Source organism: Fusarium verticillioides, chromosome 5 (genome assembly GCF_000149555.1).
Source record: "Fusarium verticillioides 7600 chromosome 5, whole genome shotgun sequence".
Classification (NCBI taxonomy): Eukaryota; Fungi; Ascomycota; class Sordariomycetes; order Hypocreales; family Nectriaceae; genus Fusarium; species Fusarium verticillioides.
Genome location: NC_031679.1, coordinates 3283121 through 3304702, shown reverse-complemented (window position 1 = coordinate 3304702; position 21582 = coordinate 3283121). Strand labels below are relative to the sequence as shown.

The 21582-nt window shown below is 48.0% G+C and overlaps 8 protein-coding genes and 1 non-coding gene across 13 annotated transcripts; 5 read left to right on the top strand and 4 right to left on the bottom strand.

The window, feature by feature from the left end:
- The first annotated feature begins 682 nt into the window (after window positions 1-682).
- FVEG_16521 (hypothetical protein) lies at window positions 683-1890 on the top strand. Its single transcript, XM_018905741.1, has 2 exons — window positions 683-1270; window positions 1347-1890. The coding sequence occupies exons 1-2, from the start codon at window positions 885-887 to the stop codon at window positions 1366-1368; spliced, it is 408 nt and encodes a 135-aa protein (XP_018755839.1). The 5' UTR covers window positions 683-884; the 3' UTR covers window positions 1369-1890.
- On the bottom strand, window positions 1379-1908 carry FVEG_09121 (hypothetical protein; the record flags this gene model as incomplete). Its single annotated transcript, XM_018898046.1, has 2 exons — window positions 1379-1861; window positions 1891-1908. 2 exons carry the CDS (start codon window positions 1906-1908, stop codon window positions 1379-1381), a joined length of 501 nt encoding a protein of 166 aa, XP_018755838.1.
- Window positions 1909-2122: 214 nt separating this feature from the next.
- FVEG_16519 (hypothetical protein) lies at window positions 2123-3248 on the top strand. The gene has a single exon (XM_018905739.1). It carries the CDS (start codon window positions 2792-2794, stop codon window positions 3104-3106), a length of 315 nt encoding a protein of 104 aa, XP_018755836.1. The 5' UTR covers window positions 2123-2791; the 3' UTR covers window positions 3107-3248.
- On the bottom strand, window positions 2185-2760 carry FVEG_16520 (hypothetical protein; the record flags this gene model as incomplete). The annotated part of the gene is made up of 1 exon (XM_018905740.1): window positions 2185-2760. The coding sequence occupies one exon, from the start codon at window positions 2758-2760 to the stop codon at window positions 2185-2187; it is 576 nt and encodes a 191-aa protein (XP_018755837.1).
- A 635-nt stretch (window positions 3249-3883) lies between the features above and the next one.
- On the top strand, window positions 3884-7369 carry FVEG_09120 (hypothetical protein). Of its 3 annotated transcripts, XM_018898045.1 has the most exons (6): window positions 3884-4487; window positions 4542-4855; window positions 4909-5157; window positions 5207-6463; window positions 6574-6583; window positions 6638-7369. In XM_018898045.1, exons 1-4 carry the CDS (start codon window positions 4141-4143, stop codon window positions 6115-6117), a joined length of 1821 nt encoding a protein of 606 aa, XP_018755835.1. In that variant the 5' UTR covers window positions 3884-4140; the 3' UTR covers window positions 6118-6463; window positions 6574-6583; window positions 6638-7369. The 3 variants fall into 3 exon arrangements, with proteins under 3 accessions (XP_018755835.1, XP_018755834.1, XP_018755833.1); XM_018898044.1 differs by having other exon boundaries at window positions 6574-7369; XM_018898043.1 differs by having other exon boundaries at window positions 5207-7369.
- FVEG_09119 (hypothetical protein) lies at window positions 7254-13809 on the bottom strand. Of its 3 annotated transcripts, XM_018898042.1 has the most exons (3): window positions 8136-13809; window positions 7820-8056; window positions 7254-7751 (listed from the first exon to the last, which is right to left on the bottom strand). In XM_018898042.1, exon 1 carries the CDS (start codon window positions 11977-11979, stop codon window positions 10198-10200), a length of 1782 nt encoding a protein of 593 aa, XP_018755832.1. In that variant the 5' UTR covers window positions 11980-13809; the 3' UTR covers window positions 7254-7751; window positions 7820-8056; window positions 8136-10197. The 3 variants fall into 3 exon arrangements, with proteins under 3 accessions (XP_018755832.1, XP_018755831.1, XP_018755830.1); XM_018898041.1 differs by having other exon boundaries at window positions 7820-13809; XM_018898040.1 differs by having other exon boundaries at window positions 7254-8176; window positions 8231-13809.
- A 4338-nt stretch (window positions 13810-18147) lies between these two features.
- Window positions 18148-18263, top strand: FVEG_16518. The gene has a single exon (XR_001989308.1). It is a non-coding gene; the product is annotated as a 5S ribosomal RNA (ribosomal RNA).
- Window positions 18264-18617: 354 nt separating this feature from the next.
- Window positions 18618-20073, bottom strand: FVEG_09117 (hypothetical protein). Its single transcript, XM_018898039.1, has one exon. The coding sequence runs from the start codon at window positions 19984-19986 to the stop codon at window positions 18784-18786; it is 1203 nt and encodes a 400-aa protein (XP_018755829.1). The 5' UTR covers window positions 19987-20073; the 3' UTR covers window positions 18618-18783.
- A 590-nt stretch (window positions 20074-20663) lies between these two features.
- On the top strand, window positions 20664-21517 carry FVEG_09116 (hypothetical protein; the record flags this gene model as incomplete). The annotated part of the gene is made up of 3 exons (XM_018898038.1): window positions 20664-21110; window positions 21167-21419; window positions 21474-21517. The coding sequence occupies 3 exons, from the start codon at window positions 20664-20666 to the stop codon at window positions 21515-21517; spliced, it is 744 nt and encodes a 247-aa protein (XP_018755828.1).
- Window positions 21518-21582: the final 65 nt, after the last annotated feature.

Genomic DNA, 21582 nt, shown 5'->3' with positions numbered 1-21582 from the left:
AGAGAACAGGACTTGACTGAACTGTATTGATGATGAGTGTGATGGATGATGAGAAATCACTCCATTTTGACGAGTTGGACCAAGTCTCTTATACTAATTTACATTGTTGTCAACTTTTTTTGCGCTGTTGATCATGAGCCGTAGGATTCTCAATTGCCTATTGAGAGTCGGTCGATGGTGGTGTGATTGTAGGTGCTGGCCCCTGGGCTGTCTGACCTATTCGGGCGATTCCGGGGAACCAGGGCATTCCAGATTTGGAAACTTGGGGAATGAAGAGGACATGATTATGATCATTGTGAAACGTATTCAATCATGATGATGATAATAATAATAATAATAATAAAAATAATATTACATATTTTATTATTATCATTGTTCGGGGTAAATTCTGTGGTTTGTTGATGTTTTTGATTGTTTATGTGGAGCACTTAACAGCTCTGCATTTACTGCAACTTCTGCTGAATACTATATATGATAATACGGTATGAGTATCTTGAAGGATACAAAATACAGACACTGGATATGACTAACATGCCAATATGTCTATGCTATTCGGCTCTTGCCGGAATGAAGCCTTCAGCATCTGTCGACCTCTATCAACCCCTGGCCTCATGCTCCCTCTCCAGGCTCTAAACATCTGACCATGTCAAGGCGGGGTCCACCGAACACCAGCAGCAGCCAACACAAGGTGAAAGTTTTTGGTTCAGCCTGGCCTTGTCTCCTGTCAGTGGCAAGCAAACCTGCTGAACCAGCTCAGTGGTGCCATACCCCAGATAACATCGAACAAGGACGAAAATGCGACGCCCAGTCCCGACGATGAGGAACTAACTTGGAACTTGGTGCTTGGAAGCCTGATTCTGTGTGTCTCCGTGGACCTATAATCCATGGCATGTGATTTGCAGTGGACGGCTGCGCTGGTTTTTTGCTTAGAATTGACTTTGCCCATAATCTGGGTCTCGTCAGATCATCTCTCACTCTTGGGAAATGATCTTCGGCGAAAGACGTTCTTGTTGTTATACACGTCAGCCAGTATTACCTGGTTCACATTAGCGACGACGACGAGGGATATCGCTCAAGTTGCAATCATGGTTCTCATCTCGATCAATGCTTGTACCTTCCACCCCTTGTTGACCTTCATTCCTTCGTTCCTTGTGAGTCTTCTGATGTGCCTTGTGTTGGCGCTTGTGGTGAGCCTTGTCCTTGATACAATACCCAACCGGTCTCGATGTGCAGTCTTTACCAACGTGGTAACAACATCATCTTCACTGTTGTAGGTGATCATCAGATCCTGCCTTCTCGAACTATAGCACACCGATGCATTCTCCTACCCTCAATAACCAAAGCAGGCATGTCGAGCTGCAACGATAGCGTCCATCTTTCAACCCATGAAGCCCCATCGTTCTGGTCTTGGGATATCAGCCCGGACTATTTTTGTAGCTAGGTCGTACCAGCGTGGGATAGCACCGAGCCCATTTCCCCAGTAAGTCCACTCGCGCCAGAAATCCAGAACTGCGAGTCCAAGGAGAGTCCTCATGGCGAAGTGCGCGTCGTTTCCCGGTTCGTGCAGCCTTCCAGCGTAGCGGATCCTCGGTCCGTTCATGACGACTGCCAGCGATGGTGCAGTTGTGTTTTGAAGTGGAATGTATTGTGCCAGGGCCAGATCGATCCAGCAGATTGCGTCCACGAAGATCTCGAATTCTCTGAAGAGGACCAGGTCGCCGTGAAGCGAGTGTGCCACGCCGATCACATCTCTTCCTTTCTGCCACTCAACGAATCTGCGCTTCAAGTCCTCTGGAGATATGGCCTCTGTGTCACCGAAACAGAAACGTTCCACTTTGGGCACGCGGTCCTGGACGGCAAACTGATAAGTTCAAATGAGATCTGATGGACTATCAAGTTTGAAGCCATTTTGGATGACGTCTCGGAGATCCCTGGTGTCCAGAATAGCCACTTCCATATGGAACGACGTGGCCCCCTTCGGTCCCCGGGACGTGTTCCTGGCTTTGTCAGTGTCAATACAGATGAGCCTGACGTCTCCCATATTGCTGCCTCGGAGCCGGTATGGCAGCCTGTCTGCTATCTCTTTTTTTTTTTTTTTTTTTTTTTTTTTTTTTTTTTTGAGCGTGGACTGAGCTGATAGCCGAATACCATGCGAACCAGCTCAATTGCTCTGCGCCTCCTGACCTACCTGAAATCCTGGGGCTTATCGTAAAGCTCTCTTGAATAAGGTATATCCAGTGACCATCCCACCATGTCAACCCATACCTTGTGTCTTTCTTTCGAGGTCATGCTAGGTCGTCTAGCCTTGTACTTGGCGTATTCCTCTTCCAAGTTCGCGATCAGAAACCGTTTATCAAACTCCAGCATGTCCTGCTGTAGGTGCGTTTCCGATGATTCCTGTGCTTGTCTCTCTGGTTCTGGTCCCTTTCGTGGCGATTTGTCTTTTGAGAATCTCTCGAAAATCTCTTCTAGCTTTCGTGATTTTTCTCTCTGTGAAGCGTAATGGTTATCAACGACCCGTCTTGAAACACGGACCAAGGAGTCGTCTGTAGGTATCGAGTCTCTTTCTGGTGCCCACTCTGATTTTGGGACAAACGTGAATCTTGTGGGTTGTGGTGGTTTCGCTTCAGATGACAGCTTTGGTTGTGGTGGTTTTGATGATGGTCTCACTGAATAGGTCCTTATCGTGTAATTCTGAGCTAGCGATAGCATGCTCGGCAAGGCCCGCGGCCTCGCATAGACCTCGGACATGAGTATCATGTCCCCGAATGCCGCGTTACTTTCCCACTAAATGTTGATGGGCTGTGATTCGTTGAAGCCCGGGACAAAGACAAGACTGCTTCTGTTGGTGTTGAGTGAGTTTGATGAGAATCCAACAGCTTGGCACGTGAGCCTGCATGCAGCCAGCATGAGACGCAGAGGAAACCAGCTATGCAGTGCTGGCATGAGTTCCATTATTGCCAAATCATTCTTCACAATGATCACAAATGTCTTGAAGCCACACAGAATGTCCGTTGATGTCGCCTCGTGTGGTATCTGTAGATGCATGTCATCGATGCTAAGAAGCATGGTTCAACGGCGGATGATCGGCGATAGCGGATTGTAGTCAATGGCTACAAAAACGTGGTTGATAAGCTTAAACCGAGTCAAACCCAATTGGAAACCACTCACATCAACAAGAGAGGGACATGGCAGCTGTTACAGACTAATAATGATAATCAATGCATTGTGGTTTGCTTGGTACGTAGAAGCACATTACCTAGCTATCAGACCCAACGCGAACTGACTGTTCTTCTCATGAGAAACACCATTCCCCTCAGGCTTATAAGAAGTCTGCTGAAACTCTCTAAACTTCTACAGGTACGCCAGACTTTTTATTAGATATTTATTGGGGAACCCAGACCGAGGTAGAATAAGGGGATCGGACCGACTCCAGATTTTTGCGCGAATGTTGGTGGGAGGTGGGTTGAAATTCTTTACGGTTCCACATTTGAGCTTGCTTGAACCTGGTTGAGAATCACAAGATGGGGGAGCCGGGGTTGTTGATCAAGTGATTTACTGAGTTGAAGAGTGAAGATGTGTTGATCATCTATGGCTACTATCTTGAATGGGAGAATTGTAACCTTCAGCTCTCATTGGCTGGGTATGATGGCGTACCTGTTTACAGGGCCCTCTGCTGCAAAAAAGACTCTAAACCGTCCCCCATGGGCAATTATTCAGCGCCCCAACCCAACCCCCAGTAGTCTATACAAACTATTACCATTGAATATCCACCAAACTCGGTGGCTTATGGCCCAAACAGGAACCCCAAGCACAAAAGTGACGTGATGGTCACCAGGTTTAGCTCTCATCTTCGCCTCTAGCTGACTCTTCTCTGCATCGTCATTGACCAATCGATCTGCCTGCCCCCACAATGTAAGGCAATCAATGTTCATTCCAACTTTGAAATCTCTCTCTCTCCCTCTCTCTTGGATGGATCTGGAGACTGAAACTCTCTCCATCAACAACACAAAACTGCAACCATGAAATATCTGGGGAATCGTCAATAACACCCCCGGACATCGAGAGACAGAGAGAAAGAGTCTAACTCTCAGCCATGGTCTCACTCGCTCACGACCTTGGAAAACCGCGTAATTCGACATGAGACTGCACTGGTGGAATTCAACACCATCCACCAGCACGAATTCAAAAATGGGCCCTTCCAGTGAAGCTATTCCCATCCCCACTGATGCACGCCCCATTCCTCTGCCAGAGTTACCAGAGTTCGCGACAGGTTCGCCCAGGAGTAGCGAGCCCGAGCTGGAATCTCTACCAAACGACCTCACCAATTCGCTATGGCTACCGCATTCTCATGCCTCTGATTCAACAACGAGGCGAATTTATCGCGGCTTCGCGGAAGAGAAAGAAGCTACCTTCTTTTCATGCTGTCGACAGTACCCAAAGGCAGTGGGATGGTCATTATTGCTCTTCCTGACTGTGGTCATGGAGTAGGTCCTAAAATCATATCGTATCAGACTGTATAGCTAAACAAACGTTCGCAGAGCCTATGACAAGTCACTTGTAACTGGTCTCTTTGCTTTTCCTGCATTCAGAGAGAAATATGGAGAGCCAATTCTACCAAAGGATACGCCAGCTGAAGATCAGATGTACGAGATCTCGCCGTCATGGCAGATGGGGCTGCAGAACGCCGCAATTGCATGTGAAATCATCGGACTTTTGGCACACGGTTACATCACAGATCTCATTGGATACCGAAAGATGATGCTTGCCAGTTTGTTCTGGATGTGCATCGCTGTGTTTCCTGCATTCTTTGCCGACAGTATCGGCGTCCTATTAACATCACAAGCTCTATCTGGTATGTTTATAGACCAACATTCATAATACGAAAGTAACTGACCGTATCCTCAGGGCTATCATGGGGTGTCATAGAAATTCTTGCTGCAACTTATTCAGCTGAAGTCGTGCCAAATGCTTTGAGACCGTTTGTTCTCAGCAGCATCAACATGTGCTGGCTGGTTGGACAAGTCATCGGCACCGGGATCCTCCGGTCTCTCGTTCATGAGACCTCCCAATGGTCTTATCGACTTCCTTTTGCGCTTCAATGGGCGTGGGCGATACCGTTGTTGTTCGGCGTGTGGTTCGCGCCCGACAGCCCTTGTAAGAGAACTCACCCTGCTAATAACAACTCATCTAACATGGCAAACAGGGTGGCTTATACGCCATGAACGAACGGATGAGGCGAGAAAATCTCTGACTCGTCTGACTAATAAGAACGGTACCGATATAGAGGATACTATCTCACTAATGAAGCACACCAACAAGATGGAAAAGGACTCCAACTACGGAGGAGCCAGCTATCGAGATCTCTTCAAAGGAGTCAATCGCCGAAGGACAGAGATTTCATGTATCGCCTGGGTCTGCCAAGCATTCAGCGGCTGGTCACTCACATCCTATGCACCTTATTTCTTCGAACAGGCTGGTTTCAGCGCCTCTATATCCTTCAACCTCTCAACCGCATGCTACGGTGTCGGCATCATCGGCGGTATCATTGCCTGGATCCTACTCCCCTTCGTGGGTCGTCGGAAACTATACATATACGGATTGCTCGCTCCCATCTGCTTGTTGACCGCTGGCGGCGTGGTATGGGTGGTGCTGAGCGATCGCACTGGTGCGAACTGGACCTTGGGCGGTTTGATCATCGCCATGACTTTTATTTACGACATGACCATCGGCCCCGTTTGTTACATCGTGGTTGCCGAAATACCTTCTACCCGACTGCGAGTCAAAACCGTCGCTCTCGCACGAGTTACATATAACCTCTGTTTAATATTCAACAACATCATCATGCCCAAGATGCTCAACCCATCTGCTTGGAACATTGGCGGCGCTTCATGTTTCCTCTATGCAGGAACGAGCTTTTTCTGTCTGATATGGTGTTATATCAGATTACCCGAGACGAGAAACTTGACGTACCTTGAATTGGATATCCTATTTGAGAGAAAAGCACCAACGCCAAAGTTCAAAGAGCTCCAGGATAGGCTTGAGGATAGTGCGTATCTATCCATGACGAGGGCGGAGCGATTGACAAACTGGCATGGTTGGTTAGCATATTCATAATAATGATTTTAATGGTATTCATTTGGCGTTCACCATGGTTCAACTACGTGATTTGTTCAGTCAAGTTATCATGGCGTATTGCATGAGGTTCCCTAGTTTTCAGACACCAAGCACACAATTCCCAAAGCCATTCTTCAACTTTTGAGGCTCCTGATAATGTCTCCATAGCATATGCTGCGGTTATTCGTTGACCCCCTTACTGGGTTTGCTTGCTTAGGACAACCCATTCTAGGGGATTGGACATTTGACGGGGCGAACATATGACGCTGCGCATTCAATTTAAATCGCAGACTACAACAAAATTCACGGCATCACCTTATCTTAGCAGGATGTCGAATACAATCTCGTAAGCAATTTCTCTACTGCCCGTCGTGAGTCGACTTGGACCTCATTCGTGTGAGACTCGGTCAGTCCTCTCAAACATGGAACTGCGTAAAGTTGACTTGCTCATATCAGACAACTTATTGTAAATGGCTCTTACTATATTCGAGTCTAATCGTTCGTTAACCACGGCCGTCAGATCCTATTGCACAGGGTCATGGCATGTAATCAGGTATATGCGCCATGATCTTGGGCACAGATGTCAGGCCTTGATTGCCTGTTATTGATCGCTCTCACGATTTTCAAATTTCTTTGCCCTACCTGTATCAATCACACATTCGTATCTTTCCTTAAGCATATTGACAACATGTAGCGTACATCTATACCGGTGATGATATGATACTAATGTGCCCACTACAGAACGAAAGATCCTTATGGTTTGGGGCGTATTTATGCTCGCCATCATAAGACTCTTTCAGAAAACGAACTATACTGCCAAATTGACTCGATTGTCAACATTTCAAGATTCATTTTGATTCAGTCTTGACGAGTGTAGTCCCGTCAGGTTCTGAAGCACCATCAGAGACAAGGGTCCAATCCTACCCCCTCCGATATCAATATTTATTTATATATTACTTAGGCTGTATGATCATAATCTTCAATTTGAACGCAACTTGCCCAGAGATGTGGGTTGAAAAAAGCCTACATAGTTCCCCAGCTCAAATTCGATGTTACCGAATGTCGGCATATTTATTGATGAGTGACTTTACTAGGAACTCTTACTAGAACGATGTCGAGGTCTTTCGACAATTCAGCTTGATCAACTTAGACTCTGAGTGTTCGTTTTATGTCAGATCATACGGCAAACACTCGCAATATGCAAGATTTGAATTGATACAAGCCATATCAAGTTCAGCTTATTACTATCCCCAACTCAAAAGAAATGATCCTCAACTTTCTCGTGCTTCTTTGATATCTCTTTAGGTATGAGTGAGTACGACAATCTCGATGTATGTTTCTGCAGACAGACAGCAACTTGGGCTACAAACTGCTGCATGGAGACATGTTTTTGATCTGACCACAGTCTCACATTATAACTTGAGAAACCATTTGTACCGGAACATGGCTCCTTGGTCCTTTGAAGATAACCCATACAGTCAGCATCAGCAGGTGTCGTCGTAGCTACTGACTTTCGGTTCACCGTCTTCCATCTCATCTCATCGCCTCGGCACGACCTTGGCCCTTACCATGTAGTAAACATACTCGTTCAAACGAACGAATGATCTGTAAGGTTATTGCTTATACGGATAGTACTGCACCCGCATCAAATCCCATATGTTATCATATCAGGACCAAGTGTCAAGCGATGGATCGCACTCACACACTGCGCACAGCGAATATCAATATCATTCACCTGCCTATAACTCCTCTATAGCAAAGAGAGCATAGTCAGGGTATTTCGTATCTTTAGGCACTTATGTGAGGGTGTCTATCGTAGGACCTTTTACCCTTGTAATAGAAAGTCTTGCCTCCTTCTCGTCGTGGCTAGTCCCCCGACTATCATGCCAAGTATCCTGCACAAGAGCACATGCTCGCGGTTTCATATCCAGTATACTCCCTATACTCATAGATTAGTACATATGTCCAGCATAGGCAGGTTAACACTTCAGCCTTTCGTAGTTCTTGGATGAGCTAACCCTGTCCATCGTCATCAGGGCTCATCGGGGCTCACCATGCCCTATCGTGGTCAGCTTGGTGGGCATATCCGAGTGATAAACAGAACCCTCCCCACAGAAAAGCAATCAATACACCGCCTGGTTAAATGGCTTCATATCCTCTGCAGTCACGAGATAGTAAACAACATGTTGTAATGAGCGGTCTAGAACATTTTTCCCTCCTGGGCATAGGAGATTTGTCTCCGTTACACACCCCTTGGGGCCCTGGGGGCATTATGGAGCCAGCTAAGCTACTGCACAACAAAGTACAGTGCAGCAAAGAGAACCCTGTTGAAAATCTTGCCGTTTTGGCGTTATTTCCCTTATCGCAAGCGGGGAGTTTGTCCATTTTGCCCGTGGTCAAAACATCGACAATTAAAGCGCTTATGTATATGGAGTAGCCCTGCCCTTTACCAACCCCTGACTAGCGTCTGACTCAATCCATTGTCGCGGCTTTTACCCCCACAACAAGAAGGAAAGGGTCTTCTAGAAGTTCTTTTGTTCTTTGTCCCACATCTGAGGAACTCCTGTCACTGTTGCTGGCATCATCGCTCCAGTTTTGCCCGGATGAGAAGCATAAAGAGAAGGTCCATAACGAAGCACATAGACTGAGGAGTGAAATAAGCTTGACAGCCGAGATTGCCAGCAATGCCTTGTCGTGAGATCCAGTAACCGTTGACCACGCAATCTCAACAATCGGTGACTGAGACAACAGCGCCAACGTGCAGGTAAGTAGTCTGTCCAGCGCAATGTTTTTTTTGTGAGGTGGTTGGTTGGGCATTCGTGCATTGCCCAGCCCAAATGTCGCTTTGCCGCTTTTGGCGCAGGTAATGAGGTCCACGAATTGAATGATTACCCAAGAAGTAATAAAAAAAAAATTAAAAAAAAAGTCGGGTTAGAAATAGCCGAAGGGTCCAATGTAAGAGGATATTCGCAATGGGTTGTGGAACACGAAAAATAATAGTAATCTCTTGATCAAAATATGTAAATGTTAACAAATGGATATCCAAGTAAATACACCGCTCAATGTCTTCCTTGACGTGCCATGCCGCTTGCGCCTATGCCTCTCCTCGTCTCGAAGACGATTGCTTGTGAATGTGATATGTATGTACCGGTGACAGTCCTGCGTAAGAAAAAAGATATCATCTCCCAATTCGCCAGACTCAATGCTCTGTTCCTGCGGTCCTAAATGCCAACTCCTCTCAACAAATGCGATGACTCCCTCTCTGTCCGAGTCTTCTCCGACCGCGTCCCAAGGTTCTCCATAAGCCCGGCCTTGAGCGGGATTTTGTTCAGTTGCATCCGATCCCGCTTGGGCGGGGGTCAAATGCCGAAAAAGCCTGTTTGAAAAAGAAATGAGAAATTTTGGTCAATGTACAAGAAAAAATTAGGATCCTGGCAATCCTGTGATTGTGCGCTTTTCTCCACCTCGCGGTGATAAGAAAGGGGAATAAGCAAAATAACGTGTAATAACGGGAAACTCCTGAAAATGCCACTCGCTTTCTAGAATGATGAAGTATTCCCATGTCTAATGGAAATTGTGATTGGTAGTCAGGATGTGGTTGGCCGATGCCCTCATGGTGAAATAACCTTGAGTGCCGAGGCCCAAACTGTTTCGGTTTCGTGTTCGGTGGCCAATCCCCTTGGGTGTTGGTAATTTCGACCCGGTTTTCCCGAGTCAGAACCAGGTCAATCGCTTTGCTCTGGTTCCGTCAAAAGTCGTGTTGCACTTTCTCCGGGGCCTATCGTCGGGTGGTGGGACCATCGCTCGTGGGCATGCTTCTAAAACCCTTCCATTGAGATGGGGGGCAAAAATTTTGCATCATCGCATCCAATGGCATGGTTAAACGTCAGATCTCCATAATGAGTCCATGAAGTGGGTCCCAAATCGGCTGCACTTCCGTGGATTGTCCTGCCTGAACCGGCCTCGTTGCAATGCAAAGAAACCATGGCCAGGTACGTGACGTGTTACATGCCGTAAATCGAGAAATTCAAGCCTTTTGATTTGTGGTGTCGATTCTGGGTACGGCACAGCGATAGAAACCTAAGCTGTGATAGGAATCCAGCGAGCCGGGACACCGTTTGCTCCCATCTCGTAGGGCTTCGTTGAGGTTTGTCGTGGAGGAAGTGCGAAACGAGCTCGGCCCGGTCGCTGGTCGTCGAGCTTTCCGCGCTTGCGCATCGCCATTTCCATGACAGCGATACGGATGAAGTCGGAGTTCTCACGCATTTCCCGCTGTCGCATGCCTGGGACCGATTGAGTGGGGACCTGCGGCTGTGGCTGCTGAGGGACAGGGGCTGGCTGCGACTGGAGCGATGTTGATGGATAAGAGTTTCGGCTAGAGCCTGGGGCTGTTCGGGAGCGCTGGATTTTGTAGGTTCGCATCTGAATTGATGCAGCAAAAGTTCCGGCAAAAACGGTCTTGGTTGGCGGTTCGATTCTTGCGTTGGTGGTAGGATTGAGATAACGGCGAACTGCTGCGGAAGGCATTTCCTCGGAAACGGGTGGCCGACGCTCATCAGCATAGGGAACATTGGGGTCGATGGTGAGAATAGATCGAGTTAAGTAATCATCCGGTGGGATAGAAGGAAGGTTCAGAACCGAGAACGATCGGGCCGCTGATCGAAGGGCTCGGAGTGAAGCGGTGAGATTTGACTTGAAAACAGACCTCAAGGGCTTAAAGGGCTCCAGGAACTGAGACTTGGGCTGAGCCTCCTCAGGCTGGTTGAGAGTGCTGAAGTCCAGCTCATCGACTTCAACATCATCTCGGGCCAGTGGATGTTCATCAACGGAACCAGGTGGAGAGATAACAGGCTCCAGCGACTTTCGCTTAGGAGTCAAGTTAGTCCTGCGAGAGCATGGACTAGGTGTCCTAGGGCTTCCGAGAGATGAGAGGCACTCGCTAGAGAATGACTCGTCCAGAGATGGAATGGAATCGATGGAATAAGTTCTTGTTGACATACTGGAGCCAAAGTTGCAATCGCTCACACAATCATCATCGTCGGCAACTTCTTGGGGTGGGGATAGAAGCATGTCCAGAGGGCTACCGAATGTCCAGCTCAGTTCCTTTTCTGAAGCGTGCTGACAGTCAATAACCTCCTGCACAGTTAGGGTCTTCTCGGAACGGCGGCGGCGCCTTTGAAGCTGCTTATGTCGAGGAATATCTGTAACGGCCAAGAGTGCAACGAGAGACGGTGAAAGCTTATCCGAAGATCGTGAGTCACTGCTTCGTTTCCTCTGTGACGAGTGACGCTTTTGAGGATGGGCGCCATATCGGTTGTTGGTGGTAGGAATCTTGACTGGACTTGTAGGTGTCGTTGACCTCGTGGTCAGACTAACTGTTGTTTTTGGTGGGCTCGAAGGGGCAAGACTTGAGGTCTCCCGCCAATCCTTGCGTTTAACCATTGTTGCATTGGAGTTCGGTTGAGCTGGAGATATGGTGACTGTAATGTGCTTGTTGCTATCGTCATACTTTGGCGACCAGCGCGGAAGTGAGAATGTAGTCGACTTGGAGGTCGCTGCCGTTAAAGCCGCCAATTTGGAGTGGTATGTTGGCGATGGCTGATATGGATAATGTACACTGTTTGTTGGTGTTGATATTTGGTGATGAGGAGAGGAAGTATCTAAGAGAAGAGAAGAAGATAAAGGTGAGGGTGAGGAGGAGAATAAACGTGTGGGAATGGGAGTGAAGCCTGGAGATAAAGAGGGAGTCGGAATAGACAAAGTATTATGATGACTAGCACCGGTAGTACAAGGGGAAGGAGGGCGCTGATGCTGGCTCTCCCTCTCACGCTGCGCCAGCATGAAAGAGCGTGGAGTCATCATCCTGCCTGTTTGTATTGGCCACCCCCCCCCCAGTCCGAATTCCGGGATCCAAGACAGGGCAAGTGCGACACGACAGGGTGAGACTTGGGGTCGGTACCTTTGATCCTGCCTTCGGGGCTAAGAGCCAGGGGGGGTTTGGTGTGTTGGCAGGAGTGGACAGTGGCAGGCGGGCAGGCGCTGCAATCAATCTGGCAACAGCGGAGCGGAGTGGGTCTTGTCGGTTGTGGGGGGAGGAAAGAAAACTCAGGAACTTGTTCCTAGGTGACAGAAATACTTAGGTAACTTAGCATAAGCCTAGGATACCTTCTGATAGCTTTATTTTGACACCCTTGGTCAAGATCTGATGTTTTCTTGCTCGTCCAGGGCTCTCTAGGGGTTTTGGCAGGAGCCAGAAGGTCCTCACCTCGTCAGAATGCCCTGTGGGCCTTGCTGCAGCGGCAGTCAACTCCCACGCCTCAGCTTTTTGCGGACGGAACAGATTTGAAAGGTTTCCCGAACTTCTTTTTTTGTCTGCTGGGCCCTGGATTGCTTTGTCGCAGGTCTCACCTCACTTATTTTTCTTTCTTTTTCTCCAATTGAGGCCCTCCCTCGTTTGTCGATCAGTCCCCTGATCTTGATTGATTGTTTAATGATGTTTCCTCCCTAAAGGACCCTTTTTCTCGGAACAAGCTGTGTAACCCTGCCTAGGCTCAACAAGCTTCAATTCCAGGCCCAGCCAGTGCCGGATATGAGATCCGCACCGCGAAACCAGAGCGCCAGAAGTGAAGCAAAGCAAGGTAAGTCAAGGAAGACCAGTCCGGGGATGACCGCGTGTCCGTCTTGTCCCCAGCGAACTGTGTGCACGGTAACGAGCAGTTTCAGTAACGTAAAAACGAAGCTCAGGATTGGTTCGTCGATCAAGGGTGACGCTTGCGAATTCGTTAGAGCCCTAGAGCTCAGGTGAAGAACGAATCACGTCTTTGCTGGCCAAGTGGCTCTCGAATCGAAGTTTGTTGAAAGAACGAGCCGTTTGGATTACGCTACCGCGGGCAACGGGTCGTGTCGTGCCTTGCAGCGCTGAAAGCGTTTTGTTGCTGTCGTGTAATGCTCGTGTGTCTTCATCCAGATGCTGCAGGGGTCTGTTATTGGCAAATCAGATTAGACAAGGTTGTTGATCTTATGGCCGCGGAGAAGCTTGTTTGCTGTCCATATCGGCTTCCAATATTGTTTCAATAACACAGAACTGTCGCCCAGGCACAAGAAACACAAAGCTGTTGTTCGCAAAAGATATGATCCTTCTCGTCCTCTGGTGAGCGACAACAATGAAAGTATTTATTCAACACCGATGTATGGCCACGAGGCCGCGGGAGGGGGACCTTAAGCAGGGCAGCGTGCCAAGCAATTGTCTGAGATTGAGCTCGACAGTCCAAAAGCCAAACCACAAATATCGGTCAAACTGGCGAGTCACAAGGAAGCTTGTGTTTCGGGGTCCAAGGTCCGCTCGACGCGCCAACGAAGAGCACAGCCCATGTAGCAGTCAGTAACCGTGTCAAAGCCTTGCTCACGCTTCTATCGGCCACACGGAAGGACAATGGGTGAGAATTGGTCAGGCTGGTTGTCCAGTCGAGCAATATCGCATGCAAGGATCTCAAAGGGATATGATGAGCTGCACAATTTATCAATGTGACAGTGGACTGACCAGACCTTTTGAAAGGACAGGACAAATAGAGAGGAGCCAGCTGGCGCAACAGATAACGAGCCGTTTGGATGTGTTCCACTCAGAACCCAGCAACTTCAACCGCCTATGATATGATAGATACGTGCCAGTATCTGGAGCACAACTGATGGGCGAGATACGAAGACTATTTGAATCTAGCTGCCTACGATTCCTACTAAAGGTGGCAGGTACTTGATGATTCCTAGTGCAAGTTGGGGGTCACGTTTGGACCCTTATCGCGTGCCCGAGCTGATAAGACACCTCACCGAGCATCCAGCCACCAGTGAGAACTGCGATAGCAATTTATCATGCTCTGTCCGATCGGAACGGTCGGTGTTGCAGACGGAACGCAATAATGTCTATATGATTTCAATCTGATCATCGTCACGACTTCTGATGCTACAACTCACTCGTCCGGCACTTGGAGAGCCCTTAACGTGGCCATCCACGAGTCAGTGGAGAGAGAGAGAGGGCCGAACCGGAGGTCTTTCGTCGGCTACTCCGGGCCTCGCCCGAAACACCACCGGAGCCTCGGGGCGGGAATCTCTTATCTATACTTTCCCATTCCTTGTGTTCCCGCGTGATTTCCATCCGCGTCGGGCGGTTACATTATCAGTCAATGTTATAACCACTTCCCGGAACCAGCCATTCCTGATACTTTTCATTGTTGTGAGCACGTGTGCAAAACGGCATTCTTATGGTTGACTTTTTGTGGGATGAACATCACGCTGTACAAGAAACAAAAGTCAGGGGGCCTCACAGCCCTCCTGCTGTCATGGTCTGCAGGGTCTTGGATGCACGAATGACGACCATTTGTGCAAGACATTGATTCGCTTTCTTGAGTGACGCCATGCCTTTGGTGCTGATGGGTCAGCTCTCCCCTTTTGAGTCTGGCCAGTCTACTCCCTGCGATTGAATTCCAGTGTTCTGCAGATGGTGGTGGGAGGGTGAAGATTAGTGGTGACGCACAGTAACATAAACACAACCCCAATCCTTCTCTGAAGCTCAGTGCTCAACCAGAGAAGAGTCCATTGTTGATCGCCAGGTGTTCATTCCTACAGGGCAGAGAGCACCGCACTCCTGTTTTTCGCACCGCTGATCGGAGTCCTCTCCGTGCGCGTTCTTGGTAAAATCAGTGTTCCGAAAATTGTTTATCTTTTTTTCCTTGGTCTTCGCTCCCGTTTCTCTGGCCTTGATCGCCGTGACATCACTGGCAACCTCTTCTCAATCTTGGCCAAACCGAGTCACGAGAACAGGATTGAGCTGTCACAGCTGAAGTGGTTCTCGACTCGTTTTGGTCATGGGCCGACACTCTAGTACCCCCCCTCCCAGAGCTTCCCTCGTGCTCTCAGTCCCATCTCAGTTCGCTGGGTGTCATTCTTATCGCTGTCTCCCTATTCGTGCTTGGATTTTGACCCTGCGCCCCCATCATCCACTGGCTTGCCAAAAACGCGGGGTCTGTTCCCCCACACTCTGCAAGGTCTGGGAGACAAATTGTTGCTGTTGGTAATTTTGTTCATTCGAATGTGAATCTGGGGTTGCGCTGACTTGTTATCTATCTTTGTTGGTCATCTTTGCTGTGCTGCAGAGTTGTGGGGTATTGCATGTTCGTGTGCCAGCTACTGCGGCAGTCCTGTCTGGCAATCTAGAAGTTAATTATTGATGATGCTCAGATCGAGATTTCAGCCATGAAACTCAAACTGCTGAGCTTCTTCGCATTTGCTCCTGGATAGGCCATTCAGCCCAGGGTGCCGTGTTGAGGCTGGCCTGTCTTACTGTGTTATTCAAAGCTCACGTATTGGTCTACGCAACTCGTGAGCAGCCTAAACTCACCAGACTAAAATCTAAATAGATCGCTCGGGTGCCTAGCTAAGGCTCCCGCGAAGCCCATGATTTTTACACGGCCGTTGTCAGTTTTCGTCACGGGACCAGTTACGAGATGACCCTTTAGCGACCTGTCAGGTTTGGGATTGGGCTGTGCAGCGTCCGCCGCTCCTCTCTTCGCTCTGGCCTTTCCTCTAATGTCCTCTCATGCCCTCTCCTGTCCTGCCGGTGATCTGCAGTCCGCTCACTGGCTAATGCCCGCCAGCTTCCGTGCCTCACCCCAGGGCCCAACCTGCGATATTCCGCGCCAGATCGCCAATAATTTTAGTGTTTATTTCGGCAAACGAATACGTACTTTCACTAGTTTGCTGGCCTACCGCTTGCAGTTCGGCGTGCATTTAGTGTGCTGCCCAGTCCACTGTTAGCCGCTGCTTCATGACGATGGCCAAGCGACATCACTCAGAAGACAAAAGAGAAAAGAAGAACGAGATTGAGTCACTTGATCGGGCCTCATCTGCGATCGAGGTGCATAAGACATCGAGTGCTAAAAACAAAAGTGCCATTAAAAGGAAATTCTAATCTCTATGGGACAGTCAAACAGCACCAAGATAACACCCGAGATATCCTTATCAGCACGTTTCGATCAACATTAAGGTCGACATCAAATCATGGATGCATTGGATGTGAGGCCCGTTATTATTGACCTATGATGATTCACTCAGATTGTCCTGGTGAGCGAGTTATTCTGAGAAAGCCCGCGGCATTATCGCATGCATCCATATTCAAGAATCCACAACGCATTACGATGATTGAAATCACATAGTCTAGGCATTTCTCTCGAAGCCTCCATTCTTTTTAAGGCTACTCAGATCCATCTTTCGTCTCGAACTCAATTCAAAGCAATTGAGAAATAAACAAACAAAAGATCGATATCGCCGATATTGATGAGCTGTCGGCAGTACCGTGCGTGTCACCAAAATCAAGCTGCTCGCCAAGCTATCAGGCATGAGATATAAACTGATATCTCATGTTTTATGTTGCACGTTTGAGTGCACGCATTATTCCAAGGGAATGGGCCGGCAAAGCTTGCTTTCAGAGTGGCGTGATCTTGAATCTCAGTTGATAGTATGTATGGTTACACTCGACTCGACGAGGGTGGGAGGCTTTTCAGGGTATTGGAGCAGATTGGTCATATCTGGATGCCTAAAGAATGAAAGGCTGCATCTTGGCCGTAACCGTCACATTCTTTCAGAAGGGGTTGCTTCTATTTCGGATTTCTGTCAGATCCTGGTGAGTGCGTTCCCAACGATCTAGGGTGTCTCGTCTGAGGGAGCAAATGAATTCAACACCAAGATTCGAGGTGTCGTACAAACTACAGTATTCACACCCACGGTTACAAGAGATTTGAATCATTGATACAACATTTTATTGGCTTGGTGACACCAGTAAGAATCAACGTCATGTGACAAACTCGAACACCAGCTCGAGCGTTGCAAAATAATTCTTTGCGCGTTACCTCAAAAGATCCAAGCTATCCCGTTCCTCTCTCACGATCGTTCATACTGTACAGGGTAATTGGCATCGAGTCCGATCCATACATAAGGGCGTGTGACTTTGCCGAACTCCGTCATCGTGCGGGTATAACATCATCGACAGGTCCATTGTACGCTATTACTTAAATTTTACGAATTTATTGGAGTCGGCATATTTTTGTAGGGATGCAATGATCATAGCAATGGATGATTGAGTCTTGTGTTTTGAAACCAGCGACGTTGTTTGTCGCACAGAGTTGAAAGGTATTCTATCTATAGAGGACGGAGGACGCGAGACAACTGCCGTAGCAAAAGCGAGATCTCATTGATATCCGTATCACTGCAGGGTAAGTCATATTTTCCGCACCGTCCAATCTTTCATCCATTAATCTTATCGAGCTGTAACTTGGTTCCTATAGCCAGTCTCGAAAGAGATGTATGGCAATATTCTTGAGTTTAGCAAACTGACTTTGTCCGAGGTCCAATTACAGAGGCGTTGTTAATATAGATCAACACTAGATCCGTTTCATGGTTCAGTGTTATGGCTATGAATCTGCCCTGTCAGGAGTGATACCCAAAACAAGCATCTGGTCCAACTTTCTCCGACGATTCTGAAAATACACCTGATTACTAACTATGGCTCTACTTTAGGAACTCAAACAAATTACAAGCAAGAACAACTGATTCAATCGTCTAATTGTTTTCACTGGTGGCTCGGCAACTGATGCTAAAAACTCTTATTCAAGCAATTCGTTACGTACGAAGCTTAGTACTATGAACCCAGACGCTATCCAAATTGAATATCCATTAGAGAAACCAGCTGATGGGTTTATAGAGCTTCCTGAATCTGTAGGGCTTCCAATCTCTCCAAGAGGGGTTAGAGTCGCCTGTGATTCTATGACACGACAGCAGGATATCGCAAGGTCAAAGACATCACCAACAACACCACAGACATTTCTAACGGTCCATTCAGTGGGAAGAAGGTTCAAGGCTTGTCATATCCTTTGATATAGGACTAACAAACCCATATCAGTTTTGTTGTGACTTACTTGGCGTCAACTTGTGTGCTCTTGTTGTTCTGCTCTTCACACCTCTCAACACCACGATATTTCACATACGACCATACCTATCAGAGAACTCGGGATCCCGTCCGCTCTCCCATAGATAAGCTGATAAGGGGCGGATTAGTAGTTGGGTCGGTGACGACCAGCGAATCCCCGCTGTTGTATGTTTTTTCTGATCTTTTTGCTCCTATTCAAGAAGCCTGGTCGCATCTTGGAAGATGGGAGAAGCCCGGTCGTCTTTCGGGTGCAGACGAGGCGGCGTAAAGTTGAGAGTTGCTTGCAAGAACAGTTCAGACGATAGTGTCAGAGGTAATTTTCACCCTAGGTACTAGGACGTTGAAGTGGGCATCTGAGTGGGAACGTTGTGGGTTCTTTGTGAACAACACCCGGCATGTTTATTATGTAGCATATGTGACGGACATCGAGTCATAGATGCCAGGAAAGTAAATATTGTTTCATGGAGACAAGAAGAGCTAACACTAGGTCGCGCGTTTACCACAAAGTTCATAGGCAGTTAGAAACGGAGTAGAGAATCCATCAGGGGCACGGCAATATGGCACTAGTTGCCATAATTCAGGCCAAGATATCTCTAAATGTGAACGGAGTACAACAGGCTTATCTAATAAGAAAGAGTTTAATGTCCCTTTGTTAAAGAGAAAGTGCTGAGCTCCATTATATAGCTTCTAACCTACCCGACCGTATCGAATCTTGGAACAAAAGCACGTTCATACTCAGTGTCACATGGTCCAAAGTCTCCTGGAACAACTTTGAATGGGTATCCTTCGACTCTAAAAACCTCCAGAGATCCCGAAGCAATGTTCTTGAGTGCAACCAACGACCTAGATGGCCAATCAGGAGTCCTGTCAAAAACAACAGCTAGAACCCTGAGATTCCCGAAGTATTTGAGACAATCCATAGTATCCCTGGCTTCTGGAACCGAGAGCCTCCACGCTTCTTCACCTCCCAAACACACCTCAGACTGGGTGTCTAGCTCTTTTGGTCCCGGAGTAACCCACCTTCCCTTGACCCATTCTCTTGGAGCAAGAAGAGGATCAACATCAGTTTTGGAAGATGCTGTTCTTTTCCCCAGGTAAAGCTCCTTCAGATGAGCACCTTTGAACTCAAAGTATCTGGCCCACCGGCTGAAGCCCTCAATACATATACCATCGAGGACCAGTACTTCTAGATTTTCGTGCGGTTGACTGGAAAGAAAGTTCTCCATGCCGCACAAAGTCCCACTGCCAAAGTGAAGACCTCGTAACCAACCCAAGAAGGGTTGTGGTCCAGAGCGAGCTTGCGCGAAAGATGCTCTCAAATCTCGCGCTTCTTCCCAGTTTGTAATGAGGTCTCCATCAAGCTGTTGGAACGAAAGCGTCTCTAGCTCCGTCACCATATGCAGAAGGGCCAAGAGGGCAAACTCTGTACAGTCATCGTATATGAACCCCTCCCAGCACGTCCAAGGGATATCTTTTTCATTCCACCAAGGAGGACGCAAACCTTCTGCATTGAGGGTGTCTTGGAGTAGTGCGGCATCGTGTGAGTGGTTCAATAGCCAATGCTCTAAAGCCTTATCCCGCTCTGTTTCGGAGTGAAGCTCCGTGCAGCACCTTATGTGACGGATAGACGGTCCGACTTGTGGATGTTTGACAATGTTGGCCAGAGCGGCGACTATGTCGGTAGCATTCCCCAGGGCTAGACAGGTGTAGAGGAGGTGTCGACTATGATTGTAGACGTTCTTGCATGAAAGGACTAGGTTTAACAGGTCACGGTGGTGTTTTTGCGCCTTTATTGCCTCTTCTTGATTCGTGGGTTGGATGAATGGGGATGCAATTCTGAGGTGCTGAGCCGCATGCTCGGCAATAAGTCCCATGACCTCCAGCGGTAAACGCATGGTAGCTGAGTTACCGATCGATTGGAATTTGATACGGTATCTGGCAGGCTTAAGGACGAATTTATAGGCAGGGTTTTGGTGGCGATGGTGATGTTGTCTGTTTGGTGTTTCAATTCAGTGGTTGTCTGCAAGTCATTCTGATATCACGTGCTCCTAATGATGGTAATTATCTAGACTTCAATATGTCCACCGACAAGTGATGATGATAATGATGACAATTTACAACTAAATTCCTGAATTATTCTCGTCTAGCCAGATGTGAGCCAATGGCTGTCAATTCGGTCGCGGAGTAAAAATAAGGTATGATGCTTAATTGGGATGATGATTGAAGCTCCGAGCTTTCACTCCCCAATTGGGGAATTTACCCTGGCTTTTGTTTAGATCATGAGAGTCCCCAAAGTTAGAGTATTGAGAACATTTGTTTGAATGGTGGAAATACTCGGGGGTGTTTCATCTACATGCTACCGGCCCTTGTTGGTTAGTTTCTACTCAACGTCGTCCTCATCGCTATATAAGACGGCAGTCTTTCACGATAGGACATGATCGTCAAACTTCTAAACTTCATAACTCGGATCATTCTTTCATATACCATTGTAGCCCTTTCATTTAAGCTTATAGCTCTTCCATATACCCTTAAGGCTCTTTGCCCTACCCTTATAGCTTGAAAGACATTCAGCATGCACTTCCTATACTCTCTTCTCGCCACAGCCGGCCTGGCTGCTGCCCACGGATATGTCGAGACAGGCACTATTAACGGGCAGACATACCAATTCTACAACCCTAACACTGATCCTTACATGAACCCTGCTCCCAAGCGTATCTCCCGACCGATTCCAGGCAACGGACCTGTTGAGGATGTCACCTCCATCGATATGCAGTGCAACGGCTACACTGCTGGCGGTAAGCCGGGAAGCTCACCTGCCGCTCTTCATGCCGATGCTACGGCTGGGTCAACTGTTAACCTGAAGTGGACCCTCTGGCCTGAGTCTCACGTTGGACCCGTCATTACTTACATGGCTCGTTGCCCCGATTCAGGTTGTGATACTTGGGAGCCTGGTACCCAGAAGGTCTGGTTCAAGATTCAGGAGGGCGGGCGTGATGGAACCAGCAACAACTGGGCTAGCGTAAGTATAAGCCCTTATTATACGAGACTATAAGATTGCTGACGCTGTCAAACCAGAGCCCCTTGATGAAGTCTGGTAACTCGGGTGTCAACTACACCATTCCTCAGTGCATCAAGCCTGGTTATTACCTTGTCCGCCATGAACTCATTGCTCTTCACGCCGCCACAGGGTATCCCGGAGCCCAGTTCTACCCTGGCTGCCATCAGCTCAAGGTCTCCGGCTCCGGTAGCACAACTCCTTCAAACCTTGTTGCTTTCCCCGGAGCGTATGCCAGCACCGACCCCGGTGTTACCTACAACCCTTACCAGGGTGAGTTCTTTTCCGTCTGAGCTGAAGTTTAAGCCGTGCTAATAGAGATAACAGCCACCACCTACAAGATCCCTGGCCCTGCTGTGTTCAAGTGCTAAATGCAATATTGGCTTGTACTGAGCATCGAGTTCTTCCCACAAGTTGGGCTTCTCATTACGACTGC

Bases quoted from the DNA above. Each gene is read 5' to 3' on its own strand.
- FVEG_16521 (XM_018905741.1), top strand. From the start codon at position 885: ATGGCATGTGATTTGCAGTGGACGGCTGCGCTGGTTTTTTGCTTAGAA. The intron at 1,271-1,346 runs GTAGGTGATCAT...TAACCAAAGCAG, and splicing joins ACAACATCATCTTCACTGTT to GCATGTCGAGCTGCAACGAT.
- FVEG_16519 (XM_018905739.1), top strand. From the start codon at position 2,792: ATGTTGATGGGCTGTGATTCGTTGAAGCCCGGGACAAAGACAAGACTG.
- FVEG_09120 (XM_018898045.1), top strand. From the start codon at position 4,141: ATGAGACTGCACTGGTGGAATTCAACACCATCCACCAGCACGAATTCA. The intron at 4,856-4,908 runs GTATGTTTATAG...CCGTATCCTCAG, and splicing joins AACATCACAAGCTCTATCTG to GGCTATCATGGGGTGTCATA. The intron at 5,158-5,206 runs GTAAGAGAACTC...CATGGCAAACAG, and splicing joins GTTCGCGCCCGACAGCCCTT to GGTGGCTTATACGCCATGAA.
- FVEG_09119 (XM_018898041.1), bottom strand. From the start codon at position 11,979: ATGATGACTCCACGCTCTTTCATGCTGGCGCAGCGTGAGAGGGAGAGC.
- FVEG_09117 (XM_018898039.1), bottom strand. From the start codon at position 19,986: ATGCGTTTACCGCTGGAGGTCATGGGACTTATTGCCGAGCATGCGGCT.